This window comes from Equus caballus, chromosome 2, assembly GCF_041296265.1.
Source record: "Equus caballus isolate H_3958 breed thoroughbred chromosome 2, TB-T2T, whole genome shotgun sequence".
NCBI classification, from domain to species: Eukaryota; Metazoa; Chordata; class Mammalia; order Perissodactyla; family Equidae; genus Equus; species Equus caballus.
This window is the reverse complement of record NC_091685.1, coordinates 17,207,413-17,226,719: the sequence shown is the minus strand read 5'-3', so window position 1 is coordinate 17,226,719 and position 19,307 is coordinate 17,207,413. Positions and strand designations below refer to the sequence as shown.

The 19,307-nt window shown below is 45.5% G+C and overlaps 1 protein-coding gene across 4 annotated transcripts in view; it reads left to right on the top strand.

The window, feature by feature from the left end:
- Positions 1-19,307, top strand: part of CTPS1 (CTP synthase 1) — a 28,774-nt gene that overhangs the window by 844 nt on the left and 8,623 nt on the right. Inside the window, exons 1-11 of one of the 4 annotated variants that reach the window (XM_023632391.2) lie at positions 200-279; positions 2,627-2,805; positions 4,381-4,551; positions 7,172-7,272; positions 8,048-8,164; positions 10,614-10,697; positions 11,210-11,290; positions 14,356-14,507; positions 15,717-15,849; positions 18,237-18,325; positions 19,157-19,251. In XM_023632391.2, coding sequence (XP_023488159.1) covers positions 278-279; positions 2,627-2,805; positions 4,381-4,551; positions 7,172-7,272; positions 8,048-8,164; positions 10,614-10,697; positions 11,210-11,290; positions 14,356-14,507; positions 15,717-15,849; positions 18,237-18,325; positions 19,157-19,251 — 1,204 coding nt within the window. In that variant the 5' untranslated portion in view covers positions 200-277. Of the gene's footprint in view, positions 1-199; positions 280-2,626; positions 2,806-4,380; positions 4,552-7,171; positions 7,273-8,047; positions 8,165-10,613; positions 10,698-11,209; positions 11,291-14,355; positions 14,508-15,716; positions 15,850-18,236; positions 18,326-19,156; positions 19,252-19,307 lie in introns of those variants that run through there. The other 3 variants (XM_023632395.2, XM_070260282.1, XM_070260283.1) reach the window with 3 other exon arrangements.

Sequence of the window (19,307 nt, the reverse complement as noted above, 5' to 3'; positions counted from 1 at the left end):
CTTGGAGCTCGCCGGGCCCGATGGCCTCCCCGTGCTGTCCCCTTGGGCCCCACAGCCCGCGCTCCCTTCCCGGCCGCCCAGAGTAAGGATGCTGCATTGTAAAGAAGTTCATGACGCTGGCGTGGCGCGCTTACGTCCACACTCGTTATAGCCATCCTGTGACACAGGCAGTGCCGAGCTTCTCGCCCCCATCTTACAGGTCTGAGGACCCGGGCTTCGGGCAGCTTAAGTGACTCGACAGTACACAAGTGGTGGAGCTGGAACCCCGTCTCACATCATGTAACCAGAAAAAGCTCTTTTTCATCTTTGTTGAATTCCTCTGATGCATCTTGGTTTATATTACATCTGTGCTTGAAACCCTTCCCGTGTCTCCCATCCCCTTCAGAATAAAGTTCAGATCGGGCCCTTTGGCTGTGTTTCCAGCTTAGTCCCCACCACCTGCCCCCTACCCTCCCCGTCTCTTCTTTTGGCCCTACCTGTTTTCTGTAGATGGCCTCTGTCTTCCTGTTCCCGCTCTTCCTTTTCCCATGCTTTAAGTCACGCAGCTGGTCTTTCAAGGCCCATTGCAAGTCTCAGGTCAGCAAAGCAGGAGTTCATCCTCTCCTCCCTCAGTTTCCCTCACCTTACTCTGCTGGGCCATGGTACTTCACCCTGGTCCTGCCCCTGAAAGCTTTCTCCTCTCCCTTCCCCGTTGATACCCTTCACATGTTGTCCCTGTGCTGCCTGCCATCACTGGATTATTCATTTATTTGTAAACTCTCTAAGTGGACTGCCAGCAACTTGAGATATGGGCCCAAATTGGATTCATTTTTGTGGCCCCAAAGTGTCTAGCACAGTAGTGCTCACATCGTGGGTGGTCCACAAATGTGGGTGAAGGAGTCTGGCCAGCCCCTCCCACCTGGTCCTTGAGTACCTTGGAATATTTATTGCCAGGCACTATGGTAGACTGCAAGAATCTCCCCTAAAGAGAGACGTACCCTCTTAAAGTAAAATTGGGAGAAATTGAATGCAAATGGACAAGATGTGTTTGCTGTAGAAGGAACCCACTTGAGGTGGCTGAGGAGTTTCTAGGAACATCCAAAATTTAGTCAGTGAGCCCAGGGTATAGTCTCAGGGACGTGCCTGGTTAGGACATACCTAAAATGGAGCAAGTCTGATATTCATGTGTCAGTAAGGAACCTTTCACCTGTGAGGTGACACAGCAGTGTTTTCCCTAAATATTAGGGATATGGGGACAATCCAGTTTGAGGAAACTACATGCCATATACCCATTTTGGGAGATCACAGTGCACATTAACTTATTAAAGACTCCCAGAGGTCTTGCGTTAAAGAAATCCTTTGACTGTTGAACCAGCATTTTTTTGATTCATCTCTTCCTAAAACCCTTTTGGGAATCCCATATGCATTGCGCAGAAACCAAGGAGCGTGCTTTTGGAAATGCTGCAAGAGATGATAAAAAGAGCAGGAGATGGCTGGGGTAGACATCCTGAGCACTCTTATCTCCTTGCCAAGGGTGTTCCTTCCTGCCTGGGGAGACGTGGGGTGGGGGAATACTTGGAGCAGAACTACCCAGTTTCCTTGTACCTTTCTTAGCTTATTTTTATTATAATTTGGCTTCACTTGAAGTGTTCTGGAGGAGGAAAATGTCCTGAGCATGCCAAAGCAAGCATTCTCTTCTGCTTAGTGATTGTCTCTCATTTTGATCACATTTAGGTTAACTGACCAAATGATGTTTCTGGCCCTCCGAAGCTGGGGGCCAGTGATGAATTCTCCCAGGCCAGCCTGTCGCTGACTCCTCACCTTTCGCCTCTCCTGTTCTTGCATCCTCCCACCCCTGTGATGTCTCACCAAGTCTGTTTCTTCCATTCCCTGCCACAGCTGTGCTGCCCTTTGGATTTAATCTAATCTGCCCTTTCTTTGAGTCCCCTGCCCATTGTGTGCTTCAGACCAGTTTAGTATCTGATGTTCTTTTCTTCCAATATATACAGCGTCTCTCCATGGCATACCTGGGAGAGATTGCTGGCAAGGAGTAAGTTATTATTAAATCACAGAAGAGAGCTGCCTTTGATTAAAAGATTTTTGGGTTTAACTGGAACTCCTTTCAGATGTTGAAGTTCTTTCCTTTTATTCTGTCTTCTGTAACCCAGAGGAGCTGTGTTTTCTTGGTGATGCATTGTAGTTTAGCCAAAGACATTATTTCTTTCGTGGGGAATCAGAGTGCTTATCCAAGATTGAAATTTTTTTCCCCATGTAGGGAAAAATAAAGAGGCACCTGCCTGGTATCCCAGTGTCTGGCAGCGATGTCCGCCAACATTTGGGACAGAGTGTTCTGTCAACAGCTTAGAGCTGGTTTTTTTATGAGGTTGACTCTCAAGGTTGTTAGTTGTCAAAGCTTTAAACAAAAGCTACGTTATTATTTGATTAGCAGTTGTTTTTCAACTCATATTTGACTAAAGCCATTCAGTGATCCAAGAACCCCTGTCACACAGCCTTCTGAAGTTGTGTGACAGACAAGGAAGCTGAGGTCCCAGGAGGGTCATAGCTAGGAAGTGGCAGAGCTGGTATTTGAACCGAGCAAGTCTGATTTGTTGAAATATATTTTATTTGTAATTTTTCCTTCTTCCAGGTCAAAAAGAAAAATGAAGTACATTCTAGTTACCGGTGGGGTTATATCAGGAATTGGAAAAGGAATCATCGCCAGCAGTGTGGGCACAATTCTGAAGTCATGTGGTTTACATGTAACTTCAATTAAGATTGACCCATACATCAACATTGATGCGGGAACATTCTCTCCTTATGAGCATGGTAAGCAAAATGCATTTCTTTCCTTTTTTAAAAAATAATTGTGTAGTATATGGAAGAACATGTGAGCCCTTGGCAGTTGTATTTTGCATAACATAACTTCTGTTTCCTGCCTTCTGAAAAGGTCCTAAACCGTAGCAGAATGATGCTTTTCTCACCGGACAGAGAGGAAGGAGAAATCTTAATATGCAATGTGGTGACTAGAATCTAGAGGTTTCTGTAATAGAAATAATAGAAATGATCTTCTTGGTGGCTGAATGTAAGTTTGTCACTTCTTTTGAAAAAAAAGAAATCTGGTGACATCATAACTTTCTTCAAATATTTGTGAAGAGGGATTATGTTTATTCTTCATGGCCCCAAGCTTTAGAAATAGGATGGGTGGGAAGAAGTCGTAAGGAAGACGATTTTGGCCCTCTATAAGAAGATCTTGATAATAGGGTGACCGACTTCAAGAAGTTGTGAGTTCCCTTTGGTGGAGGTGTTTAACCAGAGGCTACAGGACCACTTTCTAGAGATTCGGGCAACAGATAAATGATGGATTTGGGTGATAGGTAAGCTGGAGGTTCTGTTTTGCTAACAGAATTCGGATAATAGAAACACGCATCTTTTGAGGTGAGTGAAAAGTTGAGACCGTTACTGGAGGCTAAGGAAGTAGCCCTTCTTTGTTGTTGCTGAGAACCGATCAGCCGTGTGCTGTGTGACTGTGTCTGAATCACCCTCAAGATTAATTGCTTAAAGTTGGGAGTAGATGTGCTATGAAAACATACTTCCTCTGTTTTGAAATTGTTTTCATACTCCTGCTTTCTAATGTTGAGGTAAAAATCTATAAGGCTGTAAATGTCATTAAAGCAGAAATCCTTATGCAATAAGGTGTCAGGAAGAGATTGACATCCTGGAGCAATATTTAATACAGAATTCTCAAGCAGAGGGTGAGATCTCTCTCTGAGGGGGAAAATAAGACTATTGTGTCCCATTTATGAGCTTGTCTCCTATTGTGATGGCAGAAGTGGACCATTCTGGGCAGAATTTCCAGAATGACGTTTCAAGGAATGAATGTGAAACAAAGGAATGAGGGAAACTTGTGCCATTTTACGACTTCACTTAGGACTCAAGTGTAGCCGGGAGGCTGGTTTTTATAATCAACACAATCTGAGTGTATATATCTTGTTTAAATTTTGAATCAAATCATACTTTTATCACACTTTAAACCTTACTCTGCTCAAATAGAACTTTGTTGACAGTTCTTTTTCTTTAGGCAATGGATGCCATACTAATAGAAAGTCCCATGTATCCACAGCCCTGTAGGCTGTAATTTCCTTCCATTTCATGGTGTTTCGTAACCCTTCCTGGTTCAGACTGAGTTTGTTGCAGACTAGAAGTACGAAGTTACCTTTTGGAAAATGTTTGGTGATTTTTCTTTGTTTTGTGTCCTGTTTAGTTCCCTAGAAATAAGTTTCTCTGTTTCCTGTCAAGTTCGTACAGACTCTGTTCTGTCGAGTGTGTATATTTGGGGACTTGTGTTGTGTCATGAGATGTGCGTTTTTCACTAACTCTAACCATTTTCACTGTTCACCGCAGGCGAGGTTTTTGTGCTGGACGACGGTGGGGAAGTGGACCTTGACCTGGGTAACTATGAGCGGTTCCTTGACATCCGCCTCACCAAGGACAACAACCTGACCACTGGAAAGATCTATCAGTACGTCATTAACAAGGAGCGCAAAGGAGATTACTTGGGGAAAACTGTCCAAGGTAATAATCCTGGATCTGCCTCCGAGGTTTAAAAATCTAACCCAGTTTAATTTCTTTTGTGTACAAAATTCACCTTTCACGCAATTTCAGCATGAAACGGTCGTAAAGTGTTATTACTGAAATATGCCTTCAGTTGACAATTCCGAGTTGTATGGCTGTTTACTCAAAAGATGACTTGAAGAAGCCATCGCTGCTCTGTGAATGGCATTGAAGCTGTCAGTCCGGCGGCAGGATTTGAGCCCAGAGAGCTGTTGTTTTTATACAGTGATAACTGTGAAGTGATGAGGGCAATTAGATGAGGGCAGTGAGCCAGATGGTGTCTGTGTCGTGCATCTGGGACTTACTGTGTACAGACAGTGCTAAGGAAAAGAGCATCCATCGTGTACACTGGTTTTCAGACTGGTCCTCAGTACATACGGGCTACGGGGAGTCTGAGCGGTGGGTCCCTGGGTCCTCCTGAGCTTCCCCAGCCAGCTTCACTTGTGTCTGTTTGCCGTATTGGGATTTTGCACAGTGTTCATTTGAGAAAAGTGCTGCTTTAAAAAAGGTAGGATTGGAAAACAACTGGTTTAGTATAATGGCGTAAGTCCAGATTTTGGGGGTTGCTGACAAGTGGCTTTTATCTGAGTTATGAGAATAAATCTGCTTTTGGCTTTAGACTTTACTGGTCTGAAAGTCCATTACGCTGACAGTGGGCAGCCCCAGACCAGATTCTGGGCTATTTGGGTCCTACTTAGGTCTTAGCTCTGCCCCTTAGCAGTTTTACAAACATGGGTAGATACTGCTTAACCTCTTGGAGACCTGGTTTCCTTTTCTGTGAAATGAAGATGGCAACAGGACCTGCCTCTCCGGGTTGTTAGGGTTGAAAGAGCCAAGTGAGTAAAGTGTTTCTCTGCAGTTCCTGACACACAGAAAGGGATCAATGAAGAATCACAATGATCTTGATCCCATAGTTTGTGGTTCTAGGTCTCCAGTGTGTTCATTCATTTCTTCATTCATTCATCAGCCATTTTAATGCTCGCTGCAGTCAGACCCTCGCTGGGGCTGGGAATACGTGATGAACAAGCCCAGCAAGGCCGCTGTCCTCATGGAGGTCGCCTTGTGGGAGAGAGAAACAAACAGGAAACAAGATGGGAGCTGTGAAGGAAATGAGCAGAGTGAGGAGAGAGGGAAAAGGGAGAGCCAGTGCGGACAGGTGGTCAGGGCAGGCCTCCAAGGAGAGGACGTGTGAGGGGAGGCTGGCCGTGGGAGAGGGGAAGGAGGGCACAGCACGTCCAGAGGCCCGAGGCCGCAAAGGCCTTGGTCAGGGCACAGGGGGCTATCCTGGCTGCAGTCTGGTGACTGAGGGTGACGGTTGGAGAGGTGGACGAGGTGGGCTGCAGCCCGATTGTGCGGGGCCTCCTGGCTCACGGTGTGGAGTTTGGGTTTAACTCCGACAGTGGGAAGCCATGGAAGAGCTTAAACATGGGTGAACTCTGATTTGCAGTTGAAAAGATCACTTTGGGGGCCTTGCCCGGTGGCATAGTGGTTAAGTTCATGCTCTCCACTTCAGCGGCCCGGGGTTCACTGGTTTGGATCCTGGGTGTGGACCTACACACTGCTCATCAAGCCATGCTGTGGTGGTGGCATCCCACATAGAAGAACTAGAAGGACCTACAACTAGAATATACAACTGTGTACTGGGGCTTTGGGGAGAAAAAAGAAAAAAGAGGAAGATTGGTAACAGATGTTAGCTCAGGGCCAGTCTTCCTCACCAGAAAAAAAAAAAAAGGTCACTTTGGCTGCTCTGTGCAGAATAAATAATGAGTACCCTCGTGCTTGAGGCACTGCTGGTTACCCGCATAGCAAGTTAAACGGTCACCTCTGCCCCTTAGGAACTTGCTGTCCCAGCCCTGCAGCTATGATTGAAGAAAGTGGCAGTAGCTGGCATTTCTTGAGTGCTGGCGTGCCAGGCACTCTGCTGAGCATTATACAGGTGTAGCTCATGAAATTTCCACCACTTGATGAAGTAGAAGCTGTAACCTCCACCTGACAGATAGGGAAATCAAGCTTAAGAATAGTTAAGTAACTTGCCCAGAGAGCCACAGCTAGTGAGTGGTGGGGCTGAGATCTGAATGCAGACATTCTGGCCCCAGAGGCTGTGCTCCTAACCGCTCTGCTGCGCTGTGTTGTCTGCAGTGGATTCTCTTCCCTTTGGTAAACTGGAAGCAAAGGAACGGGCTCCTAACCTCTGCTTGTTCTTGGAAAAAGCACCCAGGTGTGCAGTGCCCGCCTTCAGCTGTGAGCAGTAGGGTGGCCAGGTGGTCTGCCGTGGGTCTGCAGCCAGGGTGGACTCTGCACGGGGGCAGGTGCTCTGAGGTGGTTCAGGATGCCGCTTGGCCTTCCTCTCTTGTAGCGCTTCCAGCCACAGCCAGGAAATCTGGAAAGGAGGCTGCAGGGAGTGTGAGCCCAAAGATTTTTTTCTAAGACCGTTAAAGAGTGGTCTCAGAAATATTTTTATTTAGCAAAATATGTTGCTCCTCTGTGCAGAGTACAGCATTTTGTTTTCATAATGAATGTACATGCTTCAGTCGGTGCTAATGGAAAAGTGGAAGTTACATATTTCTTTTTCCTCTCCCAGTGGTCCCTCACATCACAGATGCCATCCAGGAGTGGGTAATGAGACAAGCGTTAATCCCTGTGGACGAAGATGGCCTGGAACCTCAAGTGTGTGTCATTGAGGTTTGTATGAGTCTTCTCTAAACTTCATGATTCCTGCGTATTTGACCAAGGGTACATAATCACCTCCTTAGTCAGCCATCGGCAACTGATAAGACAGTGCCCAGAGGCGCCCTTGACCCTCCCAGCTGCAGTGTGGCAGGTAGGGGCACAGTAATGGTCAGGTGGAATGGTGCAGCCGTCAAAAGTGGTACTTTATCAGAGCGATTCTCCTTGTTCAGCATTTACATGTTCACTTAAGGTGGCCTGTACCAGTGGGAGTGGCGTGACACGTTTCCACCTTTCTCTTAAGAAAGTCAGCCGACCTTGGCTTTCCTCTGCCAGGAACATTCATCTCTGAAGGGGCCTCCTTTGGTTTCGGTTTCTGTACTCCTGCTGTGCTGATCCCAGCTCTTGGATCTCAGTGTTCCTGCAAAACTAGGAGCCTCGAAAGTTCCAGCAGTTTGTTTATAACTGATGCTTTTTAGTACAGATGTTTAGTAGATAACTAAGTAGATAAGACTTAGGTTTCTTTGCTTTGTGACTGTCATAGAAATAAAATTCCTAGTACTTCTTTCCCCCTGACCTTTTCCTTGAAATGATGTGGAAAGATCCGTGATAACCTTGGGGAATCGTGAGCCTGGCCAAAAAAGTAACCTTTTCGCATGAAGTCATGTCTAGAGTCCACATTACACTGTAACTGATGATTGAGGTGAGGTGACAGGGTGCAGTCGTGAGAAAACTAACCCACAAGAGGAGGGTTTAGTGCTTACCCTCTCGGATGACTTTGCTCTTTCAGCTCGGCGGGACGGTGGGAGATATAGAAAGCATGCCCTTCATCGAGGCCTTCCGCCAGTTCCAGTTCAAGGTCAAGAGAGAGAACTTCTGCAATATTCACGTCAGTCTGGTTCCTCAGGTACGGCATTCAGAGTTTGAATGAGGAGAGCAGGGGGAACAGGTTGATTCCCCCCTTATCCTTTTTAATTATTCGAGGTACAGGAAGCAGGAAATAAAAACTGTGTGAATTTTAAATTTTTATAGTCGTACTTTCTGAAAAGATCAAATGGAAAACATTTGGAAAATTAACCAGGGAAGTTGCAGTTAAAGGTGGTGGGTTGAACGTGTCCAGTTGTCTTTACTGCGTGGTGAAGCCCCACTACAATTATAGTAAAGGGAATTCTTTTTAAGACAAAATTCATAAAGATAAATCCTGTGAGAGGACTCAACAGTTAACAAATATTAGGAAGGCAGACAGAAGATGGAGACATGGGAACTGAGCTGGCGGCCCTGGGAGAGCTGGGTCCCGGGCCTGCAGCCAGGGGAGCAGAGGCACAGCCCTGTTTGCCCTGCAGGCCCCCAGAGGTGCAGGAATGGGCAGCTTCAGGTACCTCTGGGACTGGGGGTGAGGGTGGGGCTCATAACTGCTGTTTCAGGAGCAGTTGGACCCTGCCATCCCCTCCCCTAATGTGCACAGTTGGGCCTCAGCCCCTCTCCCACCTCAGCGGAAGACTGTAGGCTTTTTCTCTGGAGAGGGTTCCTGGATGAGCAGACACCAGGGACAGTTGAGGGCAGTAATACTGAACTAGAAACGTGGAATTGTGTCATTTTATGCTGTTGAGACACCCTCCCTTCTGCAACCTGGTCCCCAGAATCATCACAGCCAGCTTGGCCCTCCCACGTAGGAGACTGTAAGATTCTTTCTTGGGTATGTGAGTGGCCCAGGAGAAAACACTGCCCTCCGAGGCTCCCCAGGGAAACAGGCCAGCCAGAGCCCCACAAGGGGGACCTTGGTGGACAAGCCCACCCACTTACCCAGAAACTCTAGTTAGCTTTTCAATAGGAGCTGGCGGCCAGTGATCACCAGACATTTGGAGAAAGCATCTAACATGCAAGAGACCAAAATAACAGATAGAAAGGAACTTAGAGGAAACTGACGCTCTGCAGGGAGCAGGAGACTTAGAAAACAAAGCAACCTGTCCTTCATGTCCTCAGAATTGAGATAGACTGCATCCTTTAATCAAGGGCTGGCTCCCCTGCAAAGGGAGCATCCAGAGAACAGAAAAGAATCCTTGGAAGTTAAAAATTAGATAGCAGAAATTTAAGAGAAAGAGGGTTGAGGGAATAACCTTGGGAAGGAGAACAGGGGATCAAGAGAGAGAAAATAGGAGAGAAAAGGCAAGAAAATTAGGGGAGTGGTCTGCAAGTTCTAACATCCAAGTAATTGGATTTCAAAAAAATAACAGAAAGGGAGAAGGAACTGTAATCTGAACCAGGGGTTGGCAAACCGTGCCCCACAGGCCGAATCAACCCACCGTGTTTTAGAAAATAAAATTGTGTGGAAACACAGCCACACCCATGGGTTTATGTATTGTCCACGGCTGCTTCTGTATTAAAACGGCAGAGTTGAGTAGTGCTGGCAGAGATTACATGGGCCACGAAACCTAAAATATTTTATTATCTGGGCCTTTATAGAAAAAATCTTCTGACTCCTGATCTAAACAATTCATGGAAATGTTTCAGACATGAGTTTCCAGATTGAAAGGGCCCCCTGAATGCCCAGCATATTGAGTGAAAAATGACCCACACCAAGGCACATCGGTGTGAAATTTCAGAATAATGAGGCAGACATTCTAAAGGGCTCTAGAGAGAAAAATCAAGAATCAGTATGGCATTAGACTTCTCAGCAGCAATATCGGAAGCTGAAAGATCGTGAAGCTGTTTCCTTAAAGGTTCTGAGGGCAAGTGATTTCCAGCCTAGAATTCTCTACCCAGTAAGTGTATCTGTAAAGTGTGAGAGGAGAGTAAAGATGATGGAGTACGTAGCAAGCTCAGTGTACCAACAAAACAGAACAGAACAACCCACCAAGGAAAACAAACGGCTGGACCAGAAAGTAAAAGTGTGACACCTGGTTTGACGGTGGACGGTACTGAAATCTTTGAAATCTGTGAATACTGAAGAAGGGTCATGAGACGGGGCTGCAGGCGCAGGATCGGGGCAGAGAGAGTGGGTTCCTCATCCCCCCAGGGAAGTCAGTAGAAAATGCCTCAAACTAAATGTCAAGAAGTAGCAATAAAGATCCCAGAGGATCGATTAGGAGCAGAGTGGGAGAGTGGCTGTCTCCAGGGTTTGGAAAGGGGGGAGGTAGACGGGAGCCGGTACCACTGTTCTTTAGGACATACCTTGTAGACCTATTTGAACTTTATTAAACTAAATTATATGCATGTGTGACTCTGACAAAAATAAAACCTAAATGAGATAAATGATCAAATTATCTGTTTTCCTATTAAAAGAGGTTCAGGGAAAAGTCATACTTGAAAATTCTTTATCAGAGAGGAATTAATTTCTTTTTCCTTTTGTAAAATAGCCAAGTTCAACGGGGGAACAGAAGACTAAACCCACCCAGAACAGTGTTCGGGAACTCAGAGGCCTTGGGCTTTCCCCCGATCTGGTGAGATTTCCCGATTACCTGGTGCCAGCGCGATCTCGTGTGTGCAATTAAAAGCTCTCCTCCCTGACAGACGAGACCTTGGTTTTCTTGGCATGCTTCTGGTTGATGGTGGAGAAATAGCTTTAGTGCTTTGAGCTGGGGCTGCAGTTGGCAAAGATTCCTTCCCCGGCCTGTGTGAGGGCATCTTATTTCTCCCCTCACCCCATCATTTACGCTCCTTTCCCTCTTACCCAAGGACGTTAGTTGAGGAGAGAGAGCCCCACTTGGCTCCTGTAGCTCATTGATCTGCTCCTTTGTGCTGCCATTCTCTTATATTTCTCTAATTTGGGATTTAGGAATTTCAGTTTTGAAAACAGGTAGTATTTTCATAGTTTATTTGCATTGTGTTGGGTGTTAACATTTTCATCCAGCTGAACAATGGGTTGTCTTGTTTAATTTCAATTAAGAGAAAAACCCAACTATGTAACGAATGTCTTCCTTCTATCTGAACGTCTTATTTCCTTGACTGCTAGGTCGTGTGCAGGTGTTCAAATCCTCTCGACACGGCAGTTAAGGAGAAAATATCGATGTTCTGCCACGTTGAACCTGAACAAGTAGGTAGAAGTTCCATCTTCACGTAAATCGTTTTTGGATTCTAATTATCCTGAAGTCTCTAAACCGGTTTCACGAGGCTTGTTGTTACTTCGTAATTTGGGACAGTAGGCTGTTCCCAGAAGAGCTGATGCCTGTGGGCTCCGGGATTCTCCATTACCTTCTCTGGGTGCTTCCCGAACATCCTTTTGCCTCTTCTCTCCCTACTCCTTGTACTGTTTCCTCCAGCCGTGCTGAATGGGCGTCCCCCTCGCCCTGTTGACCCGGCAGTCTCCGGTTCATTTTCGTCCTTTGCGCCCAGCTAGGACATGGTATCTTCTTAAAGAGCTTTACCTGCCAAACCTCCTCACCCTCAAACTTCAGGGTTGATTCTTCTCTGGGTGACCTGTGTTTGTCGCAGGTACTGCTGGTGAGCCCACTATACTGCTGCTTGGGGTGTGTGCGCGCGTGTGCATGTGTGTGTGTGTTTGTGCGTGTCTCCCCTCAGAGACTCCGAGCTTCTTGAAGGCAAAGACCACCTTAGTCAGCTTCACATTCCTGGTGCCTGGTGTCTCTGGTGTTGTAGTCTCTAAACATATTATGGTCTTTTTTGTTCCCTGTGCTGATGGGGGGCACCTGTGGCACAAGAAATTCAACATTTCGGAACCTGTAACATGTCCAAGTGTGGTGCATGGTGTGGAAATGTTAGTGATAGGTTGAGATGGTGGCTTTTGTCAGGTTTGGCTGAAGGAGAGTAGAGGGGAAGTTGAGGTCCAGGAATTTGTGATTAGGTTATGGTTTGTTTTACTACTAGATTATCTGAGGATCAGGAGACTAAGTAGGGGAGCCCCGCTGGCCCAGAGGGGAGAATGCAGCAGCAGAGTTAAAATAAGAGAAATCCATTTACAAGACGGCTAGGAGCATGGAAGTGAATATAAAAAATCAGAATCGTTGGCCTGGCATTGACGTGCGTAGAGCAGGAGGAAAGCCTTTGACCATCACAGAGGTGGCCGTCCTACCCATCTGCACAGTGGCTGCAGCGTCAGGCTGGGAGGGTGCTGGGGTCCGAGGTCAGTGTTCCCGGGTGTGATTGCTGAGCCGGGAGCTCTGTCAGCGGGATTCTGCTTCATCCTCGGGATGTGGAATGTCAGAATAATTTCATTGTTATGAACAGCCTTTTTATCACGCACTTCAGTTATTTTAGCTATTTCTGTCCTAGCAAGTGAAGGTAGTTCAATTCTGTAATAGAATAGGTTGTCATTAAAATGATTCACTATTAAAAATGCGACAGGTGTTTCTATATTTAAATAAGTTTCAAATCTTTTGCCTATTTTTTAATTGGTTTGCTTATCTTATTGTTATAATAGTTCTTTACATATTCTGAATGTAAATCTTTTATCAAATACGTGATTTGCAAATTTTTTCTCCTAATCTGTGGCTTGTCTTTTCATTTTCTTAATGGTGTCTTTTGGAGCACAAAAGCTTTTACATTTTGATGAACTCCAATTCGTCTGTTTTTTTCTTTATATATTGTGCTTTTGGTATCATACCAAAGAACTCTGTTTAACCAAGATCATGAAGATTTTCTTCTAAAGCTTTATAATTTTAGGTTTTACATTTAGGTCCAGGATCCATTGTGAGTTAACTTATGTATAGGAACTTTTCAATAAAAGTTGAAATTCCCCTTTTTTTGCCTGTGGATATCTAGTTGTTCCAGCTCCATTTGTTGAAAGGACTATTCTTCGATAATATTCCATAATTGTCTTTAAAAAGGTGCCTTTTAGATTTACTTATCTTTGTAAAGTTGTTTTTTAGATTTATTTATAGGTATTCATAATTTTTGTTACCATATGAATAGCATAATTAAAAATTACATTTCCTGATTAGATAAGGCCCGTGTGTGGGAACCCTGCTGACTCCTGCCCTTTGGTGTCAAGCCTAGCAACCTTACTAAAATTGTGTTAGTTCTGACTGTTTACCTGTAAATTCTCTTGGTTTTTATGGATAAGCAATAATGTTGTATATATTTAGTAGCAGTTGTTGATTTTCCAGTTCATATCCATTTTCTTCTTATCTAATTGTAATGACTAACACCTCCAGTACATGGTTCACTAGAAATAGTGAGAGTGGCCAGTTTTGTCTTGTTCCAGACTTTGACTATCAAGCATTGATATTAAATATCAAACTGAATGATGTTTGCTGTGGGTTTCTTCTATTTTCGCATTTTCCATAATATTCCTAATTTACCACAATTTTTTTTTATGAATTAGCTTTGAATTTTTATTAAATCTGCGTCTACTGAAGTGATTTTTGTTTCCCACGTCTGATCTGTTCATGTAGTGAATTCCTCTGTTCGATTTCCTAATGTGCTGCTTCTCAAACTCAGCTTTACACCGCGCTGCTGCCTGCCTGCCTCCTGCCCCCGGGGCTGATTTAAGTGCTGTGGGCGCAGCGTGGGCTTTGCGATTTCTTAAAAGCTCCCCCGAGTGAGGCCAGCGTGCAGCCGAGTCTGAGACCCACTGTTCTTGGGGCAGATCCTCTTCGACATGATTTTGATTTTTTTTTTTTTAACTACATTTGCGGTTTGGTTTGCTATTTTTACTTTTATTTTTTTAAGGATTTTTGCACCCATGTTCCCAAAAGATTAGCCACTCTTCTTCTGTTCTATTCTTCTTGAATCGGTTTTGGTAATTTATATTTTTCTAGAAAATTGCCCTTTTTTCTGTTTGCAAATTTATTTATTTAGTTAGTTATTTTTCAGATTTTATTTTTCCTTTTTCTCCCCAAAGCCCCCCAGTACACAGTTGTATATTTTAGTTGTGGGTCCTTCTAGTTGTGGTATGTGGGATGCCGCCTCAGCATGGCTTGATGAGCGGTACCATGTCCGCGCCCAGGATCAGGATCTGAACCGGTGAAGCCCTGGGCCGCCCAAGCGGAGCATGTGAACTTAACCGCTCGGCCACAGGGCCGGCCCCTGTTTGCACATTTAGAACAGTTATTTTCCCAAGGTCATATAGCTAGTGGGAGGCTGCAGCCAAGTCCATTTTTGTTTGTTTTTATTAAATAACCTTTCCTTGTTTTCAAATAGGTGATCTGTGTCCACGATGTCTCGTCCATATACCGAGTCCCCTTGTTATTGGAGGAGCAGGGCGTTGTCGATTATTTTCTTCGAAGACTTGACCTTCCTATTGAGAGGCAGCCCCGAAAAATGCTGATGAAGTGGAAGGAGATGGCTGACAGGTTTGCTTCCTAATCAGGAGCTGGGAGTCCCAGCCTTATTTTTCTTGTTGCAGGGGCTCAGGGAATTCAGCTCTTACTTGTGCTGTCCACTCCTGTTAGAGAAGGTGTTGAGGGTCAGGGGTGTGAAGGGAGGATCTCAGCCCTCAGGCAGCTGCGTCTCGGATGAGGAAGTCCTAGGAAAGCTGCCCAGGGCCCAGGTCTCCAGTAAGTTCTGATCATACATCCACCACCCTGGTCTCCCGTCAACTAGAAAATCAGTGCAAACAGGTTAGCACACATACCTGAGGCCCACACGCCTGGCTGACTGTGGCTGGAGCACTCCTGAGGAGTGTCCCAAATATCTGAACTGCGTTTGGGAACATGCTGCTCATCCCACACCAGAAGGATCAGCAAGGATGGCTAGTCTTTTCTTACTACTGCTGCCAAGCTCATCGCTTTGAGAACTGTCCCCGTGCTGCTTTCCTCCTCTTAAAGCTCTGTGACGCCTGCACGTCACATCAGAGATCTTCACACAGTGCCCAGAGCACTGGATGTCCTTGCTGTGGTTGCAAAATCACTATGATGGTATCAATAAGCATTTGGGGAGGGAGTGCTCATTCCACTGCTCTGGGATGTCATTTTCATTTGGACATCCTCCCTTTCTTTGTCCATTTACCTGTATATCTTTATGTAGCTACAAAAATGGCACACAGTTTTGTGATCTTTTTTTCATTAAATATAAACATTTTTGCTCTGTTACTAATTACATTTTATAATGAAACTTATTTTTTTTACTTTATTGAGGTCATAATAGTTTATAACATTGTGAAATATAATGAAACTTTTTAATGAGTGTGGACTCTCATGTGGATGTCCTATAATTTATTTGACTATTCCCTTCATTGTATTAACTCTTGTGAATTGTCTTGCGTGTTTGTATGTTAATTTTTTTACCCTTTGGGATTTTAATTTTTTTAAAAACAACAACTTGTGTGAGATTTTGAAGCCATCTCTCTGTAACAGGTTCTGAAATCCTACTTTCTTTACAAAGCCTGCCTTGTTGATCTGAAAAGTGCTTCCTCTGTGCTGTTCCGTACATAGAACTCAGATAATAGCTGCTCCCGTTATATTCTTCCCAGACATGTTTTTCTTCTCTTTAAAAAGCAACTTTGATCTCATGGTGGTCTGTGCGTTCTGAGTAACTTGTTGCTTCTTGATCTTGGTTGGTAGGTATGATCGCTTGCTGGAGACCTGCTCTATCGCCCTGGTGGGCAAATACACCAAGTTCTCAGACTCCTATGCCTCTGTCATTAAGGCTCTGGAGCATTCTGCGCTGGCCATCAACCACAAACTGGAGATCAAGGTGAGGAGGCTGGCGCAGGGGCAGCCGAGGCGTGGACAGGGAAGCCGTCTGCATTCTCATAGATGCGACATGCGTGTCTGCTTTAGATTTTTGGAGCTCAGAATTTCTTTTTAGGAGTAAAAAAGAGTCGTAGTTGGCTCCTGGCTTTGAGAGAACAGTAGAGCATTTTCAGGAAATAATGAAGGGGAGAGATGGTCAGAGTAGAAGCTAAGAGTGAATGCTTGACTCTGAGTATCAGGTGACCAAGTAAAATCCCTCTGTGGGGATGGGGAGCCCTGGGGGGCCAGAGGCACGGTGCGTGATTGTGGTACCACTCCCCTCATCTGTGGAGTGGGGGTGCTGTCCTCTTCGTAGAGCTGGGACATTCTCCAAAACGTGTCCAGTCGCCCAGCCAGTGCTTGGAGCATGGGCGGCACCCAGCGAACAGCAGTGGTTGTGTTCTGTCTGTGCCGTGGTGGGCAAGGCTGAGCAGCCGGCCTCCACCTGTCTCCTTGAGGCAGTCAAGTGTCGTCGAGGTTCCGAGCGCGGGTTCTGGAGCCACACAGCCAGGGCTCAGAGTCTGGCTCTGTTGCTTACAAGATGTGACCCTGGTCAAGTTACTTAACCCTCTTCGTGCCTCAGTTTCCTCATCTTTAAAAAGAGATGGTGATATCACCTTCCTTACAGGGCTATTTTAAGAATTAAATGAGTTAATAATATAAGGCGCTTAGAACTGTGGCTGGCAGAGAGGGGGTACTCTGTGTGGTAGCCCTTCTGGAGAAACCTTCCACCTCCCCCTTTAGATCTTTTCCCAGCCTCGCAGCTCACCAGCCGGAGCTTCTCAGGAGGAGGTGAAAGTTAGCAGTTCACTTGGAGCTCCGTGCTGGGTGTGCTAACCAGGGTCGGCACTGACGGGTCCTGGGCAGCTTCCGCCCCACTGGCGTTGGGGTTCGCCTCCTACCTCTCCAGGCGTTCCTCAGCGTGATAATTTTGTTTGCTTAGTGCTGGTGAACATGTTCCTGTAGAATGACCTATTATACATGTTTTAAGAATTAGGAGATTTCATTACACTGCCCTGACTTATTTTTTGCTGTTTCTTTCAATCATTTATTTCCCTTACCTGCTTGGAGGCAGTCTCTGCCTATCACATGTTAGACAGGAGGGGCTGAGAGGTGGATAAAGACAGCGAGGTCACTTAGGTATGATGGGAGCGCACAGAGCGGGGTGAGCCTGCCTGGGTAGATGCGTGAGGAGGGCAGCCTTCCTCCAGGAGGGGCCCTGGGGCAGGTTTGGGAAGACGGATAAGGCAGAAGAGAAGGGTGTTCCTGACGGAAGGTGGAGCGCATTCAAGGGCTTGGAGAAATGGAATAGTCGAGAACTTGGTAGATGGAAGAGTGTGATTTGGAGGATGTCTGGAAACAGGCTGACGAGGGCCTGGTCACGAATCTGTCATGAGTCCCACCAAGTGGCCCAGAGTGTTGGGAGGCTGTGGAACTCTCCTCCGTTGCCAGTGGGAATGTAAATGGCACAGTTGCTTCAGAGAGCAAAGCAGTCTGGCAGTTTCATATAAAGGTGAATGTGCACTTACGATATGACCGAGCAGTTCCATTCACAGATACTTGTTCAAGAGAAATGAGAACATATATCCACCAAAAAAATATTTTTATACAAATGGACCTATTATTCATAATAGCCCAAATCTGGAAACAACCCACATGTCCTGAACAAGTCAGTGAATGAGCACATTGTGGTTTATTCATACAGTGGGAAACTGCATAATAATAAAAAGGAACAAGCTAGTGATACACAGAGCAACGCGAATAATCTCAGCTACATACTGGGTGACAGAAGCCAGACGCCAAGGCTACCTGTTGTATGGCTCCATTTCTAGAAGAGGCAGAGCGGTGCTGACAGGAAGCAGAGTGGAGAGGAGGTGGTTTGCAGGGGAGCAGAAGGAACTCTAGGGGAGGACGATAATTTCCTCTATGTGTGTGTGTTTAGCAAGTCTCATCAGAGTGTACACTTAACATGCTCGAATTCTGTTGTATGTAAATTATACTCCAATAAAGTTGAAAGAAATGAAAGCAGTCTGGGTGGAAGCCGGACTGGGGAAATGTCTTTTGAACAGAGTCAACTGCAGTGGCTTAGCTGATCCCAAACAGACCCGTGTAGAGCCAGGAGAGAGCCAGATTTGGGAGTTAAATGATCTGAAGGAAATGCTTGTATTTTAAAATATAATAAAAATTTAAAATTTATTTTAAAATTATTAACTTTAAATATATTAAGATAATCATTTTAAGACTTTAATTTAAAATTAAGAAAGATGGAATGTTGGTAATATTCAGAAATTCTGAAAGCGTGGCTCTGGAGTCACGAGCCTCTCTTCTCCCCTGTCTGCACACGCCCAGTACATCGATTCCACGGACCTGGAGCCGAGCACCTTGCAGGAGGAGCCGGTCCGCTACCATGAGGCCTGGCAGAAGCTCTGCAGCGCTCAGTGAGTGGGGCTCTCCCGCTGTGGTTGCCAGGGGGTTTTGGTTGGTTTTCAGGAACCAAGTGCCGTGCTTTCCTGTGCTAATAGTAGGTAATCTACTCTTTAAAATATCCTTTCATTACGGAAAAGACTGCATCCTGGATGGCCTTAAGAAAATAAGCCTTACGAAAATACAGCTTATCAATGTAGTTGAAGCTGAAGAAAACTCATTCTGATTTGATTGATGGTGTTTCCTGTGTGCATCTATCGACGAGTCCTATGTAAAGATTTTTGATCCAGGACATTTCATGAGCACCCGTCACTAGAGTCTCTTAAATAGTTTGTTTTTGGCAGCTGTTATTTATAATAGTGAAACATGAGCGAGAATTTCTAGTTGACGAGAACAGTGGAATGGTGCAGAGCCACACAACTGCGATTGAGACCTAGGTCCGTGTGGCACCCTGAGCTGACGAGGAAAGGCCTCCTTCCTCCCAGGGGAGCACCGTACATAAGCCAAGAGGTCAAAAAAAAGGTGTTTCTGTTAATATATATTAAAATTTAGAGAATCCAGTCCTCGGACAAATATCGTGCGGTGGCAGTATTACTGTTACGTATGCCGTCTTTTTTTACTCGTTGTAAGCATTTTGTAACGTTACTAAGAAAGGTGCACGGTTTTCTGCACATTTTCTGAGTTCGTAGTGTTTACATACAGCAGTCTTCCAATCACAGTTATAGCCCGGGAGCGAAGTCGAGGGGTGACTTCAGGCATCCGTGTCTTGGAAACGGCTCCTTGGGTGCTCGCCGTGAGCTGGGCTGGTGGAGAGGGGTCGCACTGTGCTCTGCTCTCTTGTACAGTGGAGTGCTGGTGCCAGGCGGATTTGGTGTTCGAGGGACGGAGGGAAAAATCCAAGCGATCGCCTGGGCTCGGAAACAGAAGAAGCCTTTTTTGGGTAAGGAGTAGGAAAGAGCAAGAAAACGTGCCAAGGAGGAGGCTATAAATAACCCG